We start from the raw sequence: 22,738 nt of genomic DNA on the forward strand, positions 1-22,738 counted from the left end.
CAAGGCTTAATAAAAGCGGATGTGACAATGAACATCGGTGTGTTTGTTTTAAATGGTGACAATCAAACATTCGTATGCTACCCCTACGGTACCACACATCTAGCGTACAAAGGAAAATACTTTGCTTTACTCTGCATATAGCATATATTTTTATAGAAGTTCGGCATTGTACTATCCCAGATAGCACGTCGCTCGAGGGCCGACGTCGGGCCGTTAGCTTGCTTTTGGCGGCCCACAAACGATAATCGCTGAAGGGCCAACTTCTTTTTGTCCAGCGGGCCTAGGTCGGGTAGGGAGCAACAAAATCTTTGTCGGACCTCGGTCGGCGCGCTAGCTACGATCTCCTACGAGCCGACTTTGGGCCTACCAACAATCACTAACACACAGGGTTTTTATGCAGTTCAGCAAAAAGTTTATTTTTTCAAATTTGAAAGTTCCCTTACCAGCAAACACAATATTTTATTATAATCACTATCATCATCCGCTATCATCACTTGTAGAAGATGAGTCGAAATTCATGAAATACAATTGTCTGCGCGTGGCTTCATCTTTCCGCTCTTTATCTAAAACATTTTTGTAATGAAATATATTGCATAATGTTTGTTTACTATCTACAAAATTAAAAATGCAAAGTAAAACGTTCTGCAATACATGATATGAACATCACACACGCATGCCACACAGCTTACCCAATTTGTTCTTCATTCTTTTTAGCCGTCCCCCTTCCCTATCACTAGCATTTTTTAACCATTTCTTGATCTCGCAGATACTCTCTGCTTCCTTAATACCCGATTTCTTGGCAGCATCTAAAGTATAATGACATAAAAACAAAATACTGGAGTAAACATCATCGACAGATAATAGTAAATAACACTCACAATACATCTTAAAACAATTAAGAAGCGGTAAGCAACCTAAAAAATCAAAACATGACTTAGCGAAACCATCAACACTCAATTTCGACTTATTCACCTATAACAGCTTTTGCGAGTTGTGATGAATGCATTCCTGTCTTATGACCCTTTCCCATCCAATTACAATTGGTTGCCAGTTCACAGGTCAACAATTTGCTCAACATCATGCTGATAACATCTTTTGCTGTTATGCCACCTATTGTTTCTAGATGGGAAATCTAAAAAAAAACCTTATAAGAATCATTTGTTTGGCGGCATTATGTTACTGGTTACATGTCATGCTTTTACATGGAAGCATTATCAAAGTTGAAAAAATGTCAACGTAGTCCCCCATAGCAATTAGATAAAAGAGATGAAAATACTCAATATTCGTATTATTATCAGTAACTTGCATATTAACCTACATGTTGCACTTACAAAAACACGCGCTTGTGATTTCTCTGCTAGCAGTGATTCCACCCTATCAAAATCCTCAAATGAATCTATCGGCAAGTTGAAGTGTTCCACCGAAGAAGTGGACGGTATCTGCCCTTCCACAAATTGGCGATGAAGAGACTGGAGGATTACACTGTTTTGTTTTGCTTGTCCCCAAATTCTTTCAAGTAAGAGAATAGTAGATGGTCTCTCACTGTTCAAATATTTGCGCAACATCACCAAGAGCTTGTGACACATGATAATTGGTAGCCCACCAAAGAGTTTTACAAAACCACTTTTACTTTACTCCTTTTTACATGCAATTATTCCGGGAAAATTTATTTAGTTCTGTACAACTTAAACTTACCGTTCTGTGAGCAATTGATGTGACGCACTTGCCTGTACATCAGTTTCTTGAGAAGTCACAGAACTGCAAAAAACATGAAGTGTGTATTGTTAGTATTAAATGCGACATTTAGTGAAATACGCATATTATAATGGTCTGATACGGGCACGACAAATAAAGATTGCAGTTAGTACAGTACTGGAAATATTGCATGTCAAATTTGTTTACCTTGCAACTAAAATGGGTGTTGTAAAAGAAGTATTTGCACTGCCAAAACAAAGAAATTGGTAGCATAGCTTATCACTTCTAAATTTTGAAGATAAAATACTTTCATTTTTTTACCTTGAACATTAATGTAAAGATTGGTAACTTTTATATGTAGCCCATAACTATTTTAAAAAATTACATATTATTTATAATAACAGCAATATCAAGAATAATGTATACCTTCTTTCCTGGGTGTTAGGCATTTCTGGAACAACAGGTGGTGGTGTTGAATGTTGTAAAAACAATTTTTTCCTTTTGGGTTTGGATTGGTCTGATTCCCAGTGGTTACTGCAGTAAATATGTTCACTAATGTGCAAATCACTACTTTAGACAGTCATAACATGTATAATAATTAATCAGGTAATTTATCAAGCATTTGCACTTTGTTTATTTCATCATCCAAGGTCAATTCTGTTTACTTTACCTGGCATCATTGCCAGAATTTGATTCTTCAAGTCGAGATGGAGGTCGAATTCTGATAAAAAATATGTATATGTTTTTGTTTCAACAAAATATTTGAAAAATGTGCGAGTTTGAAAACTGTAGACTTCATTACAAATAAATTATGTAATGTATTTAGTCACATATTTTTAGCTGTCAAATGCTACTCACAGAAAACCTATCTTCATTGCTTAAATTGCTAAGTGTCCAACCGCATAATTGGTTTTTTATCTGACTTACTTCCTTTTACTTTCAACGTCGGTAGTGTCTAAATCTTCTGAGCAGATATGAGTTGCATTTACTGCTTTTTCACACTTTTTTCTAGCACTCTTATAATTATCTGGGAATAATTAAAAAACATGTTTAATTTAACACAGGCGATTGATCCATTGAAACAAAGCAAGTAGGCTTTGCTTTACAACAAATTTAAATATAACTACCCGTTACCTTCAAGATTTTAGCAGCAAATTGATTCCAATCTCCACATGGTGGAATTCCTTTTTCTACTGCCCTGCAAACAGCTGTTCCCTTGATTGCACCTTTAGGGGGCCAGAAGCAAGTTATTCCATCCTTTGTAGCCTTTATCCATGACTTATGAACGACGCCGACACTGTCTTCTTCATAGAAGTGCACAATTGCAAACTTTTTATCACTCATTGTTAATAAATATTCCTAATTTCCTATGTTATAAAGAATCAACTTTGGTGAAAAACATGAAACATGACAAACTTGATTTGACAAGCACTTTTTTAATTCACCCACAAAAATTAAGAATGGTTAATATACATCATTTAAGTTTTACGCAGAAATCAATCTTTCAGCTGACACCATAAGCTATATTTTTGGTCGTACATGCAAAATAGTTTTAAATACTTAAACTATTATATCATCACGTGTCAAATACAAACCTAAATAGCTAATGAATATATATATAAGTTAATGAAAACATGCAAATAACATTACAAAAGCGGTATAGAAACAAATTGACTTTTGTTGGGTAGCAATACACATTTTGAACAAACTTCTTTTAGATTTATCACACACAGACGATTATTTAGATCTCGTACAGACCAGATGTTCAGTCTGCTTGAATGAACTGGATAGGAAAAAAAGTTATCCTTTACATAAAATGTTTGGCAAACAAGCTGGGTTGAGTTATTATAGAACAAAATATTTTGAATTAGATAAATGCTTTCCTGTACTTGTACACAGTTATCTGGACTTTTAGTACGTAAAACATAATCAGATACGTACAGTTCATGGTATTGCATACAATCATTAACATCTATGTCTGCAGGCAGAGGTCCTGTACAGTGTCTTTTTTTGTAATGTGTGCCCTTAGTTTTGTTTGCTTTAGTGAAAGGCCTATGCATTTTCTCTGATAACCGCCGAATGGCCTGAGGTAGTGGTGCATGGGGCTTCCTTAAAAGCCTTTTCAGTGACTGCAAATAATTTTCAAATGGAAAGCTGCAAAATGAATGAAGTGGTCCAAACTGCTCAGCATGCTTAGCTAGATGTGTAAGTGCGTGAACATTATATATTATTTGATCTGATCCATATAAATTACTCATGTGTTCAATAAATACAAGAAGAAGTTCACCAGCATAATTACAAAAATTAAAGCAAAGAGTGGGACTGCATAAAATGGTTATGCTTACATGTAACAGCATGAAATTGTCATATAACGAGCTAGGCAGCTTGTCACGAAAAACAACTGGGCCTGAATACAAAAGAATTGTACGAAACTCAGTTGCTTTCCAACGATCTAACTCTGAAAGCGATCTACCTTTTCGAAGAAATTCTCTGGGTAAAAACTGTTTTAGCATTTTTAAACTGTCAGAAATGGACGAGAGAATATTGCCGTCAAGTCTTGTTTTCAATGGACCACTTGTCCATAAACACAACAATTTTCTCATAACTCCAAGGCATACAAGATGCATATAATCAAGTGGAAATTGTGACACCATTCCTATGTTTAATAGCGTCAAACATGACGTGTTGGTGATCTTCATAAGCCATTTCTTTAAACTTTACGTCAGTTCTTGGAGCAGCGTCACAACTTGGAAATGTCATTCGATGATTATACCAAACACCTCTCTGTTCACAGTAGTCACAACCATAATATCCCGTGTGTCCCTTTGTCTTCTTTACAAAAGCCCGTGCTGGAGTGTCACAAATCACATTTGACAATTTTATTTCATACACTTTTCCATCATCATAGATCACACCAACATCATCAATTTCATGCATTTCTTTAACAAATTTTTCAAGAAAAGCATTAGCATCTTTGGGTTTAGAAGTCCCTACCCAAAGACCAATAACAAAAGGTTCAGCATTTTTCTCTTGAGTTGTAAGACCTAATATAGGCCAAAATGATTCAGTACTGCTTTTAAATAATGGTAAACCATCGATGTTGATCTGAAGCACAATCTGATCGCACAGACACAGGTTCTGGTGTCTCCGTAGCCTAGATTTGATCCCTTCGGCTATGCCGAAGTGGTGATAATGTCCACCAGCAATTTCATTAATGTCATACGTGCGACAAGTGTGAAGAAGTGTACGACTGTCTTTTGGCAAGTAAGGAAAATGAGGTCTTAAAAGAGTCAGTAAAGAGTTTGTATGAGACAAAGGTGTCTGACTTTCAATTACCCAGTGTTTCAGAGTAGTAACAAAATCATTTTCATCATCACTAGGCCCATCACTTTCAGAATTACTGTCATCATAGTTACTCCAACCCTCATTTTGACTTTGAATTAAATGACCATTCCGAGATTCTACATTACTGTTTATCATATAAGTACGTTGGTCTGAATTATCATTAACATCAAAGTCAATGTTCTGCGAAACAGAACGATTACCGGTACATGTAGATATTGCAGATATACTTTCTGTAGTATATACTATTTGATTGTAATACAGCAACCGGATCCGATCTTTCTTCATCGCTTTGCTGGAAAAATATGTTATGCCGTTCAGCTCGTGCTGCAGCATGCCGACGCAGTGTTCTATCAGAAACTATACTGGTATGCATGTTTTGTGCTGAAGCCATGGTTAACCTAAAAACATGACACTTTTATTAGTCAAACTAGAAACTATTATACATTACAAGTGCAAAATTACACACCTTAATTCTAATTTACACAAGTGCCAGAGAGACTCAAAATACACATGAGGGGGCTTTTTTATCCCCCGTCTAAAATACATGTTTCGCTCATGATAAAGTTACAAAACTTGGCAGTCTTGGACACCTAGCCTAGGTTTATTATTGGACCTCTTCAGATATTGACTTTGCTTGCATGACTTTGTACGTATTTCTTTCTTATAGGGCACATTTTATTTCGAGATTTTGCCTCATTCGAAATTTAGTGGATGTCTTTTATATGCCAAATGGTTTGAAATATAGGCTATACTTTTGTTGAATATTGATTTATGATCCTGAAACGGAAAACAACCTGCCTTAAGCAAATGACGCAGCAGTAGGCCTAGTCGAAAAACACAGGTAGGCTACGTGACTAAGGCCATTAGCCTATACCAAACTCTTTACGTAGCCTAGCGTGCAGACAGAGATGCACATCAACCGATCAACGAGTCTCGTGCATGTGTATGTTTCATGATAAGATCTAATCGAACTGCAATTGGTGCATATAACATTTGGATTTGTATCAAATCTCTAACCACTTATCAGCAGCAATACTATATAATAAACCGAACTATAGTTTAAAATCCACCAAAAAACAATTTTTGCCTGCCTTCATATCTTTTAAATCTTACATCCTCAATCCAAACTTTTGTATCGTATTGTATCGTAGGCCTATGTAAAAACTATTAACTATAACCAACTATCCTATCGCATTGTTCAAACTAGACGGCGTACTGGCTGGCGTCGAATAGATAGCCTCAAAGCAGAAAAAAAACATTAAAATGATATCGATTTGATAACTTAGAAATAAATGTTTATTTAAGTGTTAAACAAAAACTCAGAATAAACAAAGAAGTATAATACGTGTTATATTCAAAATATCTGAATAAAAAAGCCAGGGGTGTTATTACTATAGCAATTACTATAATTATTATAATTGTTACCAACATTTAGTGATAAAACCTTTCCGACTGTTACGAACCTCATTAAATAATAACATTTATATTTTAAACATATTAAATAAAACTAACTTATGTATGTTTAATCATTATTTTGTTCTAAACGGTTTTACGGCATCATCTAACATCACTAATGGACCTCCGTCGGCCCCACAAAGATCTTTTGGACAGCGTAAAAACACCGTGTCTAGCTTGCTACCCATTAGCGGCAGAGGAGCTACAATCGCTATAGCGAGAATAGCTCGTTGTAGCTGTCGGGCCGACAACTACGTGCTATCTGGGATGCCTTTGCTTTACATAAAACAAGCCTGTAATACCAATTCTTTAAAGGCGGCTATGCTGCCACCACGCGGTGATTATGTCTTCTTTGGACATTATTATTAAAATCGTGTAAAGCCTTTGGCTTTAGGGCTTAGGCCGACATAAAACAATCAACCTCGCCAACCCCATACAAGCCCCAACGTTAACCACTAATCCACCGGAATGCCTTCGTATCGCCGTATAAAACGAGAGTGAAAATTTGATGCTAACCGTATTGTGATTCTGCAACTTTGGTGAATAGACGCCGGTGAAATAGTCATTTCGTACAATTTGTTCTACCTATACGTGTTATTTCAGGCCTGCGTTAAAATTAAGTTGCACCAACCTAGACGTAGATGACAGATCTCTAGCAACATAACACTTAAAATGAGGGCCAAGTCTAAAAATAAGTTGATATTTTTGAAAAGAACATTATGAACTGAAAATTCTGGTAAAATATTTTTGAAAAATAGTTAGTGGTTTGGCTGTTATCGGTAAAATAAAATCACAAAAAGTCCCAGTTTTTGGCTGAGATTGTGACATAGATGAAGGCTCTTGTTATGTCATATATTGGTCAAGTTGCTTGACAACATGCTGTTGCTGTTGCTTTCCTTGCGCAGTAGTCAACTGAAATAAGATATGTAGCCTACGTCATAGGAGTTCAGCCCATGTCCATTTCGGTGTCATGTGAAGAAATTAACAATGTGAAGCATTGTAACTGTATAAATTACGATTGTTTTAAACACAAAAAATCCGGTAGCCCAATCATTTGCGTCTCTGAAGTTATCGTATCCTTCGTAAAGCATAGGCTACCCGTCAAACCTGTATCGTACTGGTTGCTGCGGTTCACAGCTTGAGCTAGGCTAGACCTACAGGCTATCACTTGTCAAACTATTGGCAGTGGAGCAATCTATGCAGCTGTACAAATATGTGGCGTAAACCGCCACCTGTGTTTCATCTATTTGTACATTTCAATGTTTATATTTCCGATGTCTATGACTTTGATCGTGCGTAAGATATCTATGGTGCATCATTCATTCACTACAGTCAAACCAAAGAACATAGAAATCCGTAATATGCGAATCGAATTTGCAAATAAATCCCGTGAAATGCATAGGATTCAAAGCAATGTAAAATAAGAATTAAACATCATATTTTCAAATCTTTTTTATTGCGTAAAGGAAATTTATATGTAAATCACCTGAACGAAATCTTTACAATTCAAAGGCCAGATCGCTGCTAATTTGAAAAAGAATCAAAGTGCTGGGTCGACATTTTCCGTTGTTAAGTAGCCTACAGGCAGGGTTGCCATACTTGAATCCTTATTTATTGCAAAATCCTTATTTTGAAGGTCCGTGGCTTAGAAAATATTTTTGTATTTTTTTCTAAGAAATGTCCTTGTTTTCACTTGCGTCCTTATTTTCGTCTTATTTTTAGGGCAGAAGTTCGTATTTTGCGCATTTTGACACCTTTAGTACCGTTATAGGCTACCATTTTGTACTAAAAAGATACGAAAATTGAGAACATTCAAATAGTAGGCCTATTTCGTTTTTTCACTTTTGAAACATTGATTACCTACTCTTGTTGTGCACTGTTTAAGGTAGTGTTTTTCTTTAGTTTCCTGTTCGTCCTTATTTTTGAGTCCAGATCGATGGCAACCCTACCTGTAGGCGATCGAACAATCTTGCCACCCATCAGACAGTAACTCGGAAAAGGTCTAGCCTATTCTATTGAATAATTAGTCTAGTATTCTTTCATTTAAGATCAACATGTTTTTTGACTGGACCCTTTACTTTAAAAAGACAATAAAAAATTTTGAATTGTTTTTTTTTTAATAACACAACTAACTTAATTATCAAAAGCAGAAGTCTAGGGGCTTAGCTATTACGGAAATAAAACGGGTTTCTTTCAAAGTCAAAATTATACAGACATATTTAATGCTTCTTTACTTACAATGATGTACACATTAATCAATTCTGAAAATGTTTCCTAAGTGACATCTATTTCTAAACTTGACATCAGACCCGCAGTAAACCTAACACTATTTAAATATGATACTTTCAAAGACAAATAATCACTTATGCATCCTAAATCTCTGATTTACCATTTAAATACGATGGAATCCCAAGCAGAAACATAAATCAATACACCTAAATCAAGTTTCACACGTTCACAGAGGCCAGTACAATCTTTGTTGCATGGGCAGTGAATGAAAGCTTGATACGTTTGAGCAGCCTCACTAAGGCTTGTCCAGATGGGCTCCCAAACTGCTACTTCCCTAATTCATCTTCGCTTAAAAGGGCATGGCACCTGAGCAGGTTTTTTTTAAGGTTTGGTTTGGGTGACCGCTAAGTAGTTTTAAGAGACCGCAAGTGTTTCATTTATATACCAAAAAATAGTAATAGTAAGTTGCAAGTCCAAATTTTGGGAAACTGCTGGAGAAATTTGATGGACCGTTTCGGTCCCCCAAAACACCTTAAAAAAACACTGCACCTGAGGATTCTGTTGCAAGGCAACGTACTTGACAATGTACTTTTTGTTGCCTACTGGTGCACACCAGTCTTCTAAAATTATTCTGTTCGGTTCCCAAAAACTTACATTTCCTACTGGCCTGTGAGAAAGAGCTAAGATTGTTAAGTTCTGCCTGCTTTGAAAGGCATAGAACATCCCTTGTAGACGCAATTTTCAGAGGTTGTTATACAAATCACATCTTGTGAATGAATTTGAATAGTTTGATTTATTGTCATCACAGAGAAAATTTGTCCATATTCATTTTGCTGGTGTTACTGCACTTGTAAAAGGTGGTGCAATGAAATGTTTTGCTTTGCGGACTGCTGGTATATGCTGACGTTGAAGCACCTACTGACATGTTTGTCAGTTTTATGCACTACGTACATTCCCTGAGAAGAAAAGGATTGGGGATCTAGTGCAGAAGTGCACAACCACTTGACATCACAATTTGAGTAGCAAGGGTCTTGTATACAAATGCAGTTGTGCACTTCTACACTAGATCCATGGGTGGTTGTTGCATGAGAGGTAGTGCAGTTTTGTGAAAAAAAAACTTTCTTTTGTGGTGCTTGAATTGTGGTCAATATAGTCAACTGTGATTGGACCAGAACGTTTACACCTACAGCTTCTTCTACTTCAAAACGTTGGCAGATGCCATTGGTTATATCTGATTGCAGTTGAATACCACGATTGTATAATATACACATACCGCGATGAAATAAATTGTCCAACAATGTTTTACTACGCGTCATGGCATGAACTTTCAATCCCAGATAAAGTTGCAGTCTTGGTTTTGACGGATATTTTCTGATGACTTTGAATGACGAGAATATTTTACACTTTTGAAGATGCACTGTAACGAACATACATTGATCAGGTCCCAGCAACACATACGTGGGACTGTGTTTACTATTTGCTCTAGGTCGGTACACTTGCAATTTATTTCTGTGTGCATAAAATTTGTTTGTTGTGACTTGTTGCAACACATTAACACTGGGTTAAATTAGCACTGTTTTATATGGTGATCATTAATTTTCAAATAATGGATTGCTAAATATACCAGTACCATTTGTGTGACAGAATTCTGATAAGAAATTTTGTAATCATTAAGAAAAAATAAGTTTTAATTTTTGAACAAAGCTAAGCAATTTACCAAAACAGAAAACATATTAATGCGACGAAAACTATTTTTATGATTTACTATTTATTGCCTCTACTCTTTTCAAAGAATTTTATTAAACTTTGAGAAGGGGGCCCTAATAACGAGGTTCTTTAAAGTGACAGAGTTTGTAGTTGTGGTTAAAATTCATTTTTATTTCTGAAGAAAGTTATGATTTTGTTGACCTTCCATTTTCAGATGGCGTCTAGCTGTTTTGGTGGTAATGGTAAAAAGACAAAAATGAACACAACTGCCCAGTCTAATGATAAAGGAATGTCTTTGCTAAATCCTAAAGCTTGCCCAAAAAGCAGCTGTGGTCAAGTGCCAAACGATAGGAAAAAATTTTCTGTTTTGAATGCTGAGATGTGTTACTTCTGCTTTGATGTTTTGTATTGTTACTTGCATAACTTGGATGCTCCAGGATTGCCCACGTTTACTAATAATGCATAGTAAGTCAATGTCCTTGTTCACTTTGGGGCAATCTTTTTTGTTCTTGGTAGGATTCATAGTAAGACTCAATTATCATGTTAAACCTTTTTCCCACCATTCAGAAGGTGAACGTGGATTGCTTACGTCATGCTATGCTTGAGTGATATTGAGCTTACAGGCCAGTAGTCACAGATGAACCTTGATTTGCCTTCTGAATGATGGGTAAAAAGGTCTACCTAATAGGGATATGCTGCTACAAATTTGAATGTATTCAATGAATATTAGCACATTAATGGTATTTGCACGAATAATGTTTACTATTCGTCTATGAATGGGATGTATGAATAATTACATAGGCGCCTAAGGTGGCATTTTCCACCTTGGGATTTTAGTTTTTCTTGATAATAATTATCCAATGGTTTTTAATCGTGACCTGTTGTCTTTGCGTCGAGACCATCAACAAGAGTTTGTGACGTGGTATATGAGTGGTTGTGACAGGTCAGTAGCGGATCTAGCCTAGGTGTTTAAGTGTTTAAACAACCCCTTTGCGAATTTAAATCCCTCCTACTGTATGCACAAGCCAAAATACTGGCATAATTTTACTGGAAGCTTAGAAACACCTGACCAAAAATCTTTCCAATAAATTTTACGTCTCATCAGCCGATATTCTGTTCGTGCGGTAGACAACGCAGATGACGTCATCCGTAAAACAACAAAATTGAAGAAACTTAAACACAAATTAATCGTTCAAGTCTGTTTGACATGTTATGGAAAATCATTGACCGTGAATGTTACTAGATACTTTTTTGGCACACAATATTTTTCTACTTTACAAGACGATTAAGACATAAAGCTACGGTTTACCATTGACGCTTTGAAGTGTCTAGCTTACAAGTTTGATTTTGTATCTTGTTTTAGAATAACCGTATTGATACAAACAATTCCTTGGCAGGAATACGGTTAAAAGTTTCACATATAAAGTGTCTCAGCGGCCCATTTTGGCTTTTAGACGTTGCATCATCATTTTTCTTCAGAAAACTCTAAATACCTAAACATCCAGGAAAACGATGAACACAGTACAAAGTGCTACTGGAAAGCTTTACACCCCACATGTGACATGGGTTGGTAAAAACCTATTAGACCTGGACGACAATACTGAGCTAAAATATCGTTGCTCATCAGCCAAGTGGTTCGAGCTCTGGCCTCGCAATAAAGGTGGCTCAGGTTCCATGTTTGATACCCAGTGGCTAGGGTTATTTATATTTAGGTCATATTTAAAAAGTTCAAGTTAATAGAATGTATCACAACATTCTATATCAACCAAAACCAAATTTGCAAAAACAAGTTTTTGAAAAGTTTAACTCTCTGACCCTATTCATGAGCTCCTAAGTTTTCCTTTCAAGATTGCTAAATTTGGGAATTCCCCCAAACCAAAAATGTTGAAAAACAGATTCATAGTACTGTGAAAAATACTTCTTGTTTAATATTCTTGTAAATATGACATCAGTAAGCATCTTTAAAAACACTTTTTTGTCATATTTAGTTACAGAAGCAGGGTTGTAATTCAAAAAGATTTGCACATTTTATAGCCAGTATACCAGATATATATTGAATTTTGTTCATCGTAAATGTACTGAATGTCTAATTTTTTATTTTCATAATACTGACAAATTCTATATGCAGCACGAGATAACGCAAGAACACAGGGTGATAAGAAATGGTTACCAAACTTTTGCCACAAACTTATCCTGACAAAACAGAATAGTGTATTTTGTAAGAATGTGCCACGTGGACAAATATTCAGGCTTATGCGAATCCGAACGTCATAAAACTTAACACGAGTGAATCTCGAATATATTTGTATCAGCACCAGATGATAAAATTTTATCAAAAGTTTCCAAATCTTGCTTGTAATGCGGCATAATGATCAAAAGCCGATTGAAAAGCAAAATCCTTAAATAAATGTCTTTCAATAAAAATGTTGATTCTAGCTTAGCTTGGAAATTTGCGAGTATTATTGTATTTCAATTTGCCATTGTTACTATTTCTATTGGTCCGAATTTTTCACAAAGTTGATATTCAGCAAATCTATTTGGGTTTGGGTTCGTAATGGCTCATTTCTAGTATTTTAGAATGAGAGTGATGACCTCAGTTCTGTTTTCGAAAACTTTACAACTTTCGTCTCCATTCCTCTACTACAGTAGTAGAAAATGCTCTTTTTGTCGAGAATTTTTAGTTAATATATTTGGGTGGGTTAGCATGTCATTAGCTTCAATCACAAATTTTACCAAGCAAACAAAAGATTACTTAGACTAGACAGACTGATATAAAAGAACTCATTCTGCTACTACTTTGCCCAGCGATTCATGCATCAGACTTGGGCAATGAAAAATAAATTACGAAGTACAAATCTGGCCAAATAATTTCTGCTCATGTTTGTAGTATCTCCTTATTCTACAACTGAACTCATTGATCTTTTGCAAAAAAAGGAGCTGTCTAACTACCTTTTGTTCCTCGTCATCAGTAGAATAGTAACTGAGATTTGAAACTAACTAACATTTTTCTCTTTGGCTCTAGTTGTGTTTATTAAGTTAACTAAAATCCTCGACAAAAGAACAATCTTTTACAAGCAGGAGAGGAACTGAGACGGAAGTTGCAAACAGAAGTGAAGTCAGAAGTTGAAAACAGAAGTGAAGTCACCGTTCCCTGAAAGTGCATTATTAATTTATTATACTATATTACAGGGGTTCTTAACCTGGGTCTGAGAAGATGCATTAACACTAGAACGGCCGGAGTTGCGATAAGCCATCAACGGCCAAGAGCGGCCATTTTGACCGCTTCTCCGAAAATTCGTTTTTGCTAGGAATTACGTTGCGTGTTTGTAGCTTAATTATTGAACAAATATTCAAGTCACTTAATTCGATAAATCTATCCACCAAAAAGAGTTTTATTTCAAAGAATGGGCAAAAATCTGGACACGAAATTGAAAAATTTTTCACATTTGCATTGTCGCACATGTAATACATTCATAAAGCTCCGTAGCGTTACACTTACCACATACTGTTTTGTTACATTTCAAACAACGTTTCTTGGTTTTATTTTGCGTGCAGTTTGCAGCTATTTCACACTGTTTACGCTTCTTGACTTTGCTGTTTTCACGAGTGTTCGGCGGTGTGTAAGGTCTTGCAATCGTAGCGTTTCTGCGTGATATTTCAACGATGTAGTCTTCACGTAGTTCTGTAGCAACCTTAAAGATGAAATCCCATCTTGAATCTTTGTCACCTGTTCGTTTTTTATACAGCACAAAAGCATTGATGCCTGCCAAATCCAAAGTTTTATCAAATACAGCAACGGGCCACCGACGTGTGTCTGCTTTGATTGAATACTGCCTGGCCATTTGATCAGCCATGTCAACACCACATTTGATCTTGTTATAAAATTCCACTATCTCCGGTTCCTTGTTGTCAGATGCGCTAAGTTCAACAGACTGATGCAGAAAATGAAGAATACAAATGCTTTTCTTGGGCTTACATTGATACACAGTCAGAGTTGCCACATCGCCTGTCTTCATGAGCGTATTAGAAGAGCGTTGCTGTAAGCATTTTGCAGATGCAGACAGCTCACGTCTAACCTTGTTCATAGTTCCAACAAGACTGGTTTTCTTCTTTTTTAGCTTTTTTGCAAGTAAAAACGACATGAAAAAGTTGTCGGTTGTAACATTTCTGCCTTTACCCATAAATGGTTGCATGAGATTCATGACAACATTATCACTAAGCCTTTGGGTGGGTGGACCTGACTCGTCTTTGCCCAGATATGAAATGGCATTTAGCGTATACTTTGATTCCCGATCAATCGCCAGCCAGAACTTTATGCCAAACTTGTCTGGTTTGTTTGGCATATACCGGGTGAATCTTTCCTTGTCAGCTTCTTTATTATCTTGGCTTAGACAGTGCATGACTTTTGATTATTTAATTTGAAAACTATGGAACATGATTTGAGTCAGGCGGAGAAATTAAGAGAATAACAACGTTGAAACTTCATAGTGCTCTTAAAAAGGCATTTTAGAGTTTTTACTAGCAATATTAGAAATGTGGGGAGAAGTGTGTTAGCGTGTTGACTGTCAATAATGATAACTTGTGATTGGAATTTGTGTCAAAAAATGCTATAAACAAGCAGTTGGTCACTACAAAGGAATTTTGAACAAAATCGTCTCTGTAACCTGAAAAAACCCTGTGAAACTTGGTGCTCATGTTTAAAAAATTCACTGGTACAATTGTATTATACTACAAATAGTATACATATTACCTTAGTTGGCTATTTCTTATTTGTAAACTATAAATTCATTTAATCTAAAATTGTAAATGTTGTTTATAGTCCTCTATTTGTTACATGGAAGACAGGAAAAGATCTTCGTTTAAGAGGATGCATTGGAACATTTGTGGCAACGCCATTGCACAGTGGTTTACGTGAATACGCTATCATAAGGTAACAATGAAACTTGACTTTGCAGGTTGTTATATTAATGTACTAAAAAGGGAATTTGTATTTGAAATTGGTTTATTTTCCGACAGAAATTGACTACTGGTAATATCATTAATTTCTTAGTCCAGTGGTTCCCGAACAAATTGTGACAATACTTTCCTTACAGTGGAATATATGAATATGAACACTTGCTTTTCATGACCATTTTGTTGTGGTCCTTAATTTACCATATGAAATTGTCTATAATTTACTATAAACAGTTTTCGGATATTATGACCTCATTTTCGGTCTGTTTCAAATTTTTCTCTGAATATTTTGTGTCAATTAGGCAACGTGACAGCGACAATTGTGCCGCTTGTATTCTCAATTGACTTAGTGGCATTGACTTTATTGCTATTGTAATAAATGATGAATTCGATGATTTGTCATTTTGTCCCAAGCTGTATTCACCCTGTTGTGGTTAAACAGTACCGTAGCAGCCATAGGTGTTGATTTTTCAAAGCAAAAATGAAAAAATACCTAGGCAAATTGAAATTTGGAGATTTCAACATTGTGAGGGCGTAAGATTGGCTCAACATTATCGTTGTGTTAGTTTTTATTTAGTTGTACATTTATATAAACTGTAAACAAAAAACGAATTTCTTAGCATAGTTAAAGTAAGTGCTCTTCACTAAAGATGCTATCATAAACGATGTGCCGATGTATCTGAGAACATGGCAATCGCCAAGTTACTGTGCAAAAAGCTTAAAAGTAAATATTCTTTCATTTTCATTGAGTTTATTCGGCCTAGACATTGTTGTAATTATGTATGGGAAACAACAAGCGTTTGACTTTACGAAATAATTCATATCTTTGGAGCAATTTTTAAGAATAGCTTGTTTGCACTGTTTTTCCTGCTAAACTGATTGCCCATTGTGAACAACAGATTGAGTGACGTTGGTAAAATACTACACCTCCTAAGCTTTTCAATTGATACATAGAACGAGTACCAAGAGCCAAAACAGTAGAAAACATTTTATTACTCAGAAATTTAATCGTCTTTTAGTTTAGTTTTGTTAATCAGAAGTCGACACTGCGACCATACAAAACTTTTTATTGATGTTTTTTAAAAGTTGTTAACAAATTTTCAAATATCACCAAACCCATTAAAACCTATTTTGGTAATGTTTTTAACATCTCTCATTGTTGTGACGCTTCATTTCTCGAAGGGTGAACGAATTGATGGATTTATGCATTGTTATTCATCTCAAATTTGAATTGGTTAAACTAGACATTTCGAGGTTTATTTACAGAAGTGGAAGTTGCTAAGCACGTGAAAGTTGAATCCATTCTTCAGACTCACTTAAATACTTTTGCAGTTTAATTCTGGTAACTGGCTGGACACATCACCAGTGACCACATTAAATGGGAGAAATGCATTATTATATCATAATTGAGGGGTTTTCGGAAATCCGCCCCTCGTTTCACACTTTGGGCTTTCTTTTCTCACTTCAGCTTGTCTGTCCCGTGTAACACTTTTTGCTCTAATATATCTAATATCTAAAATAACAGCTGTGTTCATAAATAAGTAAAAACTTATTGCATATGATTTGTCATGTATAAAGGCATTTCTACAAAATAACAACAGTATGAACAGACCAGGTAAACAGGTTTTTATTCAAATCAAATCATTGCCCGCGCAGAGCTTTATTATGTATGTTATTATATTAACAGAAGAGATAACGGATAATAACAGCCATTAAGTGTGTGAGATAATCTTGTAAAGTATGGTAGCTTTGGAAAAATTGATAGTGTAATATGATTTCAAAAAATAATATGGTTAGCAAGTTTAACATGTATCGGAATTTTTGGGACATTTTTGTAAATGTTGGAAAAAATGAAAGTTATTAACATTACATGACTCTGGTAACGAGTTTCACAGGAGAAATTGTTATCATATCACTCATTAGCTTCTAATTGAAAATTGTTTTATTGACAAATGTAATTATTTTTTCAGTGCTACTAAAGATAGTCGATTTTCACCAATAAAACTTGAAGAAATGTCACGATTATACTGCTCTGTGTCCTTGTTGCTGAATTTTGAAGATTGTGTGAATTGTCTAGATTGGCAGGTTTGTTGGACCATCAAATCTTGTGTAATTGCTTTGTTTCCCGCATATTCTCTCTAGTTAGGGATGCACCGAATTTTTTTCATTTGATTGGGCTGGAAACCAATTTTCGTAAATATTTTGAAAATAACGCAATGCTATAGCATTCCATACAGACGAAATTGGTTAATCATATATCCATTGTGTCAGACATTTTTTTATGTGATTATTTGACTGAACAGACGGCTGTTTACTCGGCAACACTATACTCTAACACAGCCACAACTTCAGTAGGCCTATTATATAAACCTGAATGTTTCATATATACTGGCATGTAGACCTTTCAAAATAGATCTATTAGGTCGATAAACAGGAGAGGGCTTATCACAGACCTAAAGTTTGATCAAAGCCATTTCTATGTCTCATTGGTCGTCTTCAGACATTAAATCAATGTAAAATTGTCTGATTTTGTAAAATGTTGCAGATAGAGACATCTCGAACAAACTACAGTGTGTTGTTTCGTACTGGAATATGACTTTAAATTAACCCAAGAGTGCGAGACGTAACACATAGGGGCCTAGGGAGCCTGCATTGTTTACAAATAGGATTAATGTTGTGTATAACATATGTTGCATCACGGATGAATATCGCTGTTCTCGACTTATCCGTATAGGTCCGTTAAGGTCTACTGTATAGTGGTAATGAAAGACTTACACCCCTGTGACCAGTACATTTCTATCTGGCTTAGACCTAAATGATAACTCTGTGCAGCACAAAGATTTTCAATTGAGCTTCAACTTCAGGCAAGGCATTTGCAATGCTTGCTACTGTTCAATGATACTGATAAACAACTCTAAATTGAGACTGAACCACATAAAAATAAAACAAATAAAATGTATTCATGAGTAATTGCAATAATTTACTTAGAATTTTTATTTAACCATGGAAGTGAGTTATTGAGCTTTTACTGTTTTTATGTTTGTATGATCCTTTACCATATTTAAAGTATGCATTAGGCATGTCTCTAAAGTCTAAAGGTATGTAAATCTTCTTGTGTTTGGTAAATGTGTGACAGAGTAAAATATGGAAAATAATTGAGTTTTCATGATATCACCTTATTATATCAAAATAACTCAGTTTTGTGGTGCAAAAAGCTAGTGAGATTGAGATTGAGATTTCGTTATAATAGCTATTATGATGTTACGTGGTAAAATATTGGTAGGTTGGAATTCATGGAATTCGCATTGAATTTAAAAATGAAAAGGGTCATCACAGGACTGCAACCTATCTTCCTGAAGTGAGCATGGAACAAGGTCAGTTTTTGTAACATTTTTATTTATACTTTTTATGTTTTCATATTCTATCACTGTTGTGCTCTTGCGCTGCTCGCTGGTGTAACTACCAGTAACAAGTATTCTTTGATAAAAAAAATATATTTAATTAGAAAAACTCTATGTGCAGGTTGGGATCAGCTGCAAACCGTAGAAAATCTTTTGCGAAAAGGTGGTTACAAAGCTCATATTACTCCTGCTTTTATGGAAACAGTTGTTTGCCAACGGTACTATACTGAAAAGCTTGCCGTATCGTATCAAGACTTTGCAACTGTTAAAGGATGTGAAACTAAACCACACAATGGTTTCAGCAATGCCCACGGTCCTAAGCCATATGCCTTGCCGACACATGTGCAAAATCAAACAAGAAAAACAGATAGAACTTTTCCTGGAAAGTGCGGTAAACATGACAGTTGATCTAAGCTCAGTGTGTGTTTCTTGCTTAGCTGATGTTTGCTGTTCAAAGAATCACACATAACTTCAGAACACCCCAATACATTTCACTATTTGTTTATTTTTTGACTCAGTTGGACATAACTATGGAATTTATTCAACTTCATATATCCCAATATGTTTTTTTGGCACGTTGTTTTAGTTTGTGTCGTCGTTAAAGTGTCTACTGTAGAATGTGCTTAAGAAGTCTACCTTGGAACAAACTGATTGAAAACATTTTGAAAGAGCAACTGAGTGAAGCTGTTAAATTGCTCAAGATGCAGTAGTTTCATCAGATTCTTTTTTACTGAACGCAAATATTTTTTCAAGTTGTTCTGGATTTAACTGGCAAAGTTTCTGAGAACAAAATTACCACGAAAGAAAAATGCTTTGGTGTTAATGCGATTTTGAAGGTGCAAGGGATCGTGAAATACTCCACATCTGAGACAGGAGGCACTGTTCTGCTCTATAAAGTGCATGAATATTTACAAAAACGGATGACATCAGACGGTGTAAGTTATTGGAGATGCCGACAATACTTTAAAAATAAATGTCCATCCACTTTGGTTACCCCCTACGATGACATTATAAAAGGACCTGGAAACCACTGCCACGTCGGAGATTGTATTCAGCTCTCTGGTATTGCTAGTAAGTCCACCTGTCAAAGAGGTTTCAACTTCCACCTGAGGAGAAAACTGCAAAAGACATTGACACATACAAAAAATTTAATAATTTCACAAGGATCAGTTTCAAATTTACTTAAGCATGGCATACAAGTTTTTGCGGTGAAATATAGCTAAAATAAATGTTTTTTTGTAATAACATTGACCCTCAAATTTACCGGGTCAAAGATCAGTGGAATGCATAAAATATACATGTTATTTGTAAGATATATATTTGATACCTCCAAAGAAATGACAACCATATGAAATACTTACATGACGGTTGATCATCCTACATTACTTAATTATGATCTAAGTACTTCGTAATCTTTGGTAGAACCGTCCGGGTTTGAATCATCCGTGAGCTGAAAGGTCTGTGGGTTAAATCGTTCTGGGTTCAATGGTCCTGGGTTGAATCGTCCGACCACCGTGATATGCAATAAGTACAGTATAGTTAAATTTTTGAATTTGCGAATGTTGTCTGTGATTACGTATGACATCACGAGAGCCGTCACCTACGTCACAATGAAGGTCAATTTTGCGATTTTTTTTTTGCTTGCATTGCATCCCGCTGCGTTGCTCTCCAGCCAACCGATACGTCAATTTTTTTAATAGTTGTTCAATAAGTTCCATCCATGGTTAACAGATCGTTGATTTTGCGCGATTCACTGTGAATCCAGCTACGTATTAATAACAAGCAATTGACAAAATGGGGAAACAAAGCCACACGTTGAACGCCAAAAAAGCAAATTATGTAGTAATTATGTAATTACTAGTACGGCTATGCAGTTCAAAACAAATGTGAATATTCATGTAGCACAAAATATGTAATACACTTTCAATTTTGGTTTTGCAGAAGGTGCATAACTCGGTTGTGACGAATGTGAAAAGCGCTTGATTTGTGACTAGAGTTTTATACAAATACTAATTTTGGTACTCGAGTACAAGTATTTGAGAAATGTTGACGGAAGATTAACTGGAAGTACATTTGCTATTTCCAACTGTAAGTTAAAGTTGGAATTTCTAATCATGTGAGGATAGTTACTTTACCGATCAACGTCAAGATCAAAGCGGAAGTATAGTAGACATTTTGTTTACACTACTCTGAAAATTCATAGTAAACACTTCTTGGTAGTTTGTGTTGTCTATGCGAATAGTAATTTCAAAGTAAGTACTGTAATAGAATCAGTAGGTAATTAGCTAATGTTTTTTTGTCGCATTTCTACAAGTCCTAACGTATTACGCTTGTGGTTTACCGAAATTTACTCTACAGCTATCGTGTCCGGCAATTTTTTCTAAGATGATGTTTACGATTGAAAGATCGGCCGGGAACTTTTTAGAAAAATTAGCGTGTTACCTGCTAACAACGATACTTCAGAATAGGTTTGGCCTATTCTTATTCCGTTAAAATCGCTAATTTGTATAACACAATTTCTAGTATTTTGAGGCACAGTACGAATAATAATGAAGAAAAAGTTGTTGTAGCACGCCACGGCAAATCAAAGTTTTCAGATATATATGTTTGTTTGTAATCATACATCTTGCATTTGAGTAAAGTTTTTTCAACCATTCAATTAGTTGTACATTTTTATTTCGACTCTCATTATTCTGCGAAAAGGAAAGATGTTGTGTAGTGGCCGTTGAAGAAAAACTTTATCATTGATAATTGGCGCTCTTGTATTTCCAGTTGAAAAAGAAAACATGTACTGCCTTAGTAGGTACCTCCTGTACGTTGGTCTTGTTACCTTTCTATTCTTTCCAATTTCAGACTTAATGAAGTCTGAAACTTCGGCATATAAAATCCGTTAACTAACAAATATACTCACTGCTGATGTAACTCTTTGAGTTAACAAAGTGCTACTTGTTCAGAGTAACAGAAAAACTTTAAAAATATGGCTGGATAATGTCAACGAAATGAACCGTATTAACAAATTTGCTGAACAAAAACCCGAAACGACATAAACATGCAAACCAGAACCGGTAAAACAAATTTTGTAAAACCTGAACCAAGTTCAACCGTTTTCAACGACGGATCGACTCCCTGGTATAAAATACTATATTAAAATGCATTTATGATTTAGTAACATTGGTAAAAAGACGACGACTTTGCGGTTTTGTCCGTTTGAATACACATATTGATTTTGACAGCCTTTGGTTATATGGTTTAATTCTGTTTAGGCATATAGTACAACTTTTTTATTTTCTCGTTTAAACTAAGGATTTAAGTAGTATGCAATATGGAGGTACCGGGACAATTTCAAAATAAAGTCATTTTTTGTTGTAATTTTAAAATGATGTTGTAATTTTAGATTGGACAGTATGACGGTTCTGGGACAATTTTTGTTTATGAGGAAAATTTGTAACGTCGTTATGAAAGTTCTTTAACTTAAGAAAACTATTTTAAGAATAATTATATAGCACTTATACAATATGGGGCTATGGAGACAATTAACATTTTCAGAATAAATTGCGTTTTTTCGTCATTTTACAAAATTACGGTACTGGGCAGTTTCAAAAGTAATATTGCAATTTTAAATATTCTTGAAGTGTTTAATTGATTTAAGGATAAAAGTTTACAATAGCAATAAAAATTATTAATTGTTTAATATTGCTGAATCGTAATGGGGTTATCATAGTTAAAATAAACATATTTAGGATTGTCGGTTTTTGTAATCACACCTTTTTCTCGAGTATTTCAAACAATTTTTGTTTTGAAAAATGAGAATATCTTTCGATCTTATAATGCTTTAAAAGAATAATTGGTAGCCTAATAGTTTTGTAAGTAAAAAAACAGGAAGTAAAAATATCGTTTAAAAGAAATTTAAATCTTTGTATTTTAATAGGAATATTTTTAACTTTTTCTTTAGA

At 35.1% G+C, this 22,738-nt stretch overlaps 2 protein-coding genes across 3 annotated transcripts; one reads left to right on the forward strand and one right to left on the reverse strand.

Moving 5' to 3' along the window:
- Positions 1-181: 181 nt before the first annotated feature.
- Positions 182-3,039, reverse strand: LOC143449816 (uncharacterized). Its single transcript, XM_076950144.1, has 10 exons — positions 2,823-3,039; positions 2,623-2,722; positions 2,366-2,416; positions 2,122-2,247; positions 1,903-1,941; positions 1,696-1,758; positions 1,332-1,542; positions 973-1,132; positions 690-806; positions 182-563 (listed from the first exon to the last, which is right to left on the reverse strand). Exons 1-10 carry the CDS (start codon positions 3,037-3,039, stop codon positions 478-480), a joined length of 1,170 nt encoding a protein of 389 aa, XP_076806259.1. The 3' UTR covers positions 182-477.
- A 7,606-nt stretch (positions 3,040-10,645) lies between these two features.
- Positions 10,646-20,098, forward strand: LOC143449145 (uncharacterized protein CG5902-like). 2 transcript variants are annotated; one of them, XM_076949233.1, is made up of 5 exons: positions 10,646-10,896; positions 15,251-15,361; positions 17,355-17,469; positions 18,668-18,758; positions 18,907-20,098. In XM_076949233.1, the coding sequence occupies exons 1-5, from the start codon at positions 10,646-10,648 to the stop codon at positions 19,191-19,193; spliced, it is 855 nt and encodes a 284-aa protein (XP_076805348.1). In that variant the 3' UTR covers positions 19,194-20,098. The 2 variants fall into 2 exon arrangements, with proteins under 2 accessions (XP_076805348.1, XP_076805349.1); XM_076949234.1 differs by lacking the exon at positions 10,646-10,896 and adding an exon at positions 10,943-11,374.
- The last annotated feature ends 2,640 nt before the right edge of the window (positions 20,099-22,738 follow it).

The sequence above is a fragment of the Clavelina lepadiformis genome, chromosome 3 (assembly GCF_947623445.1).
Source record: "Clavelina lepadiformis chromosome 3, kaClaLepa1.1, whole genome shotgun sequence".
In the NCBI taxonomy this organism is placed as follows: domain Eukaryota; kingdom Metazoa; phylum Chordata; class Ascidiacea; order Aplousobranchia; family Clavelinidae; genus Clavelina; species Clavelina lepadiformis.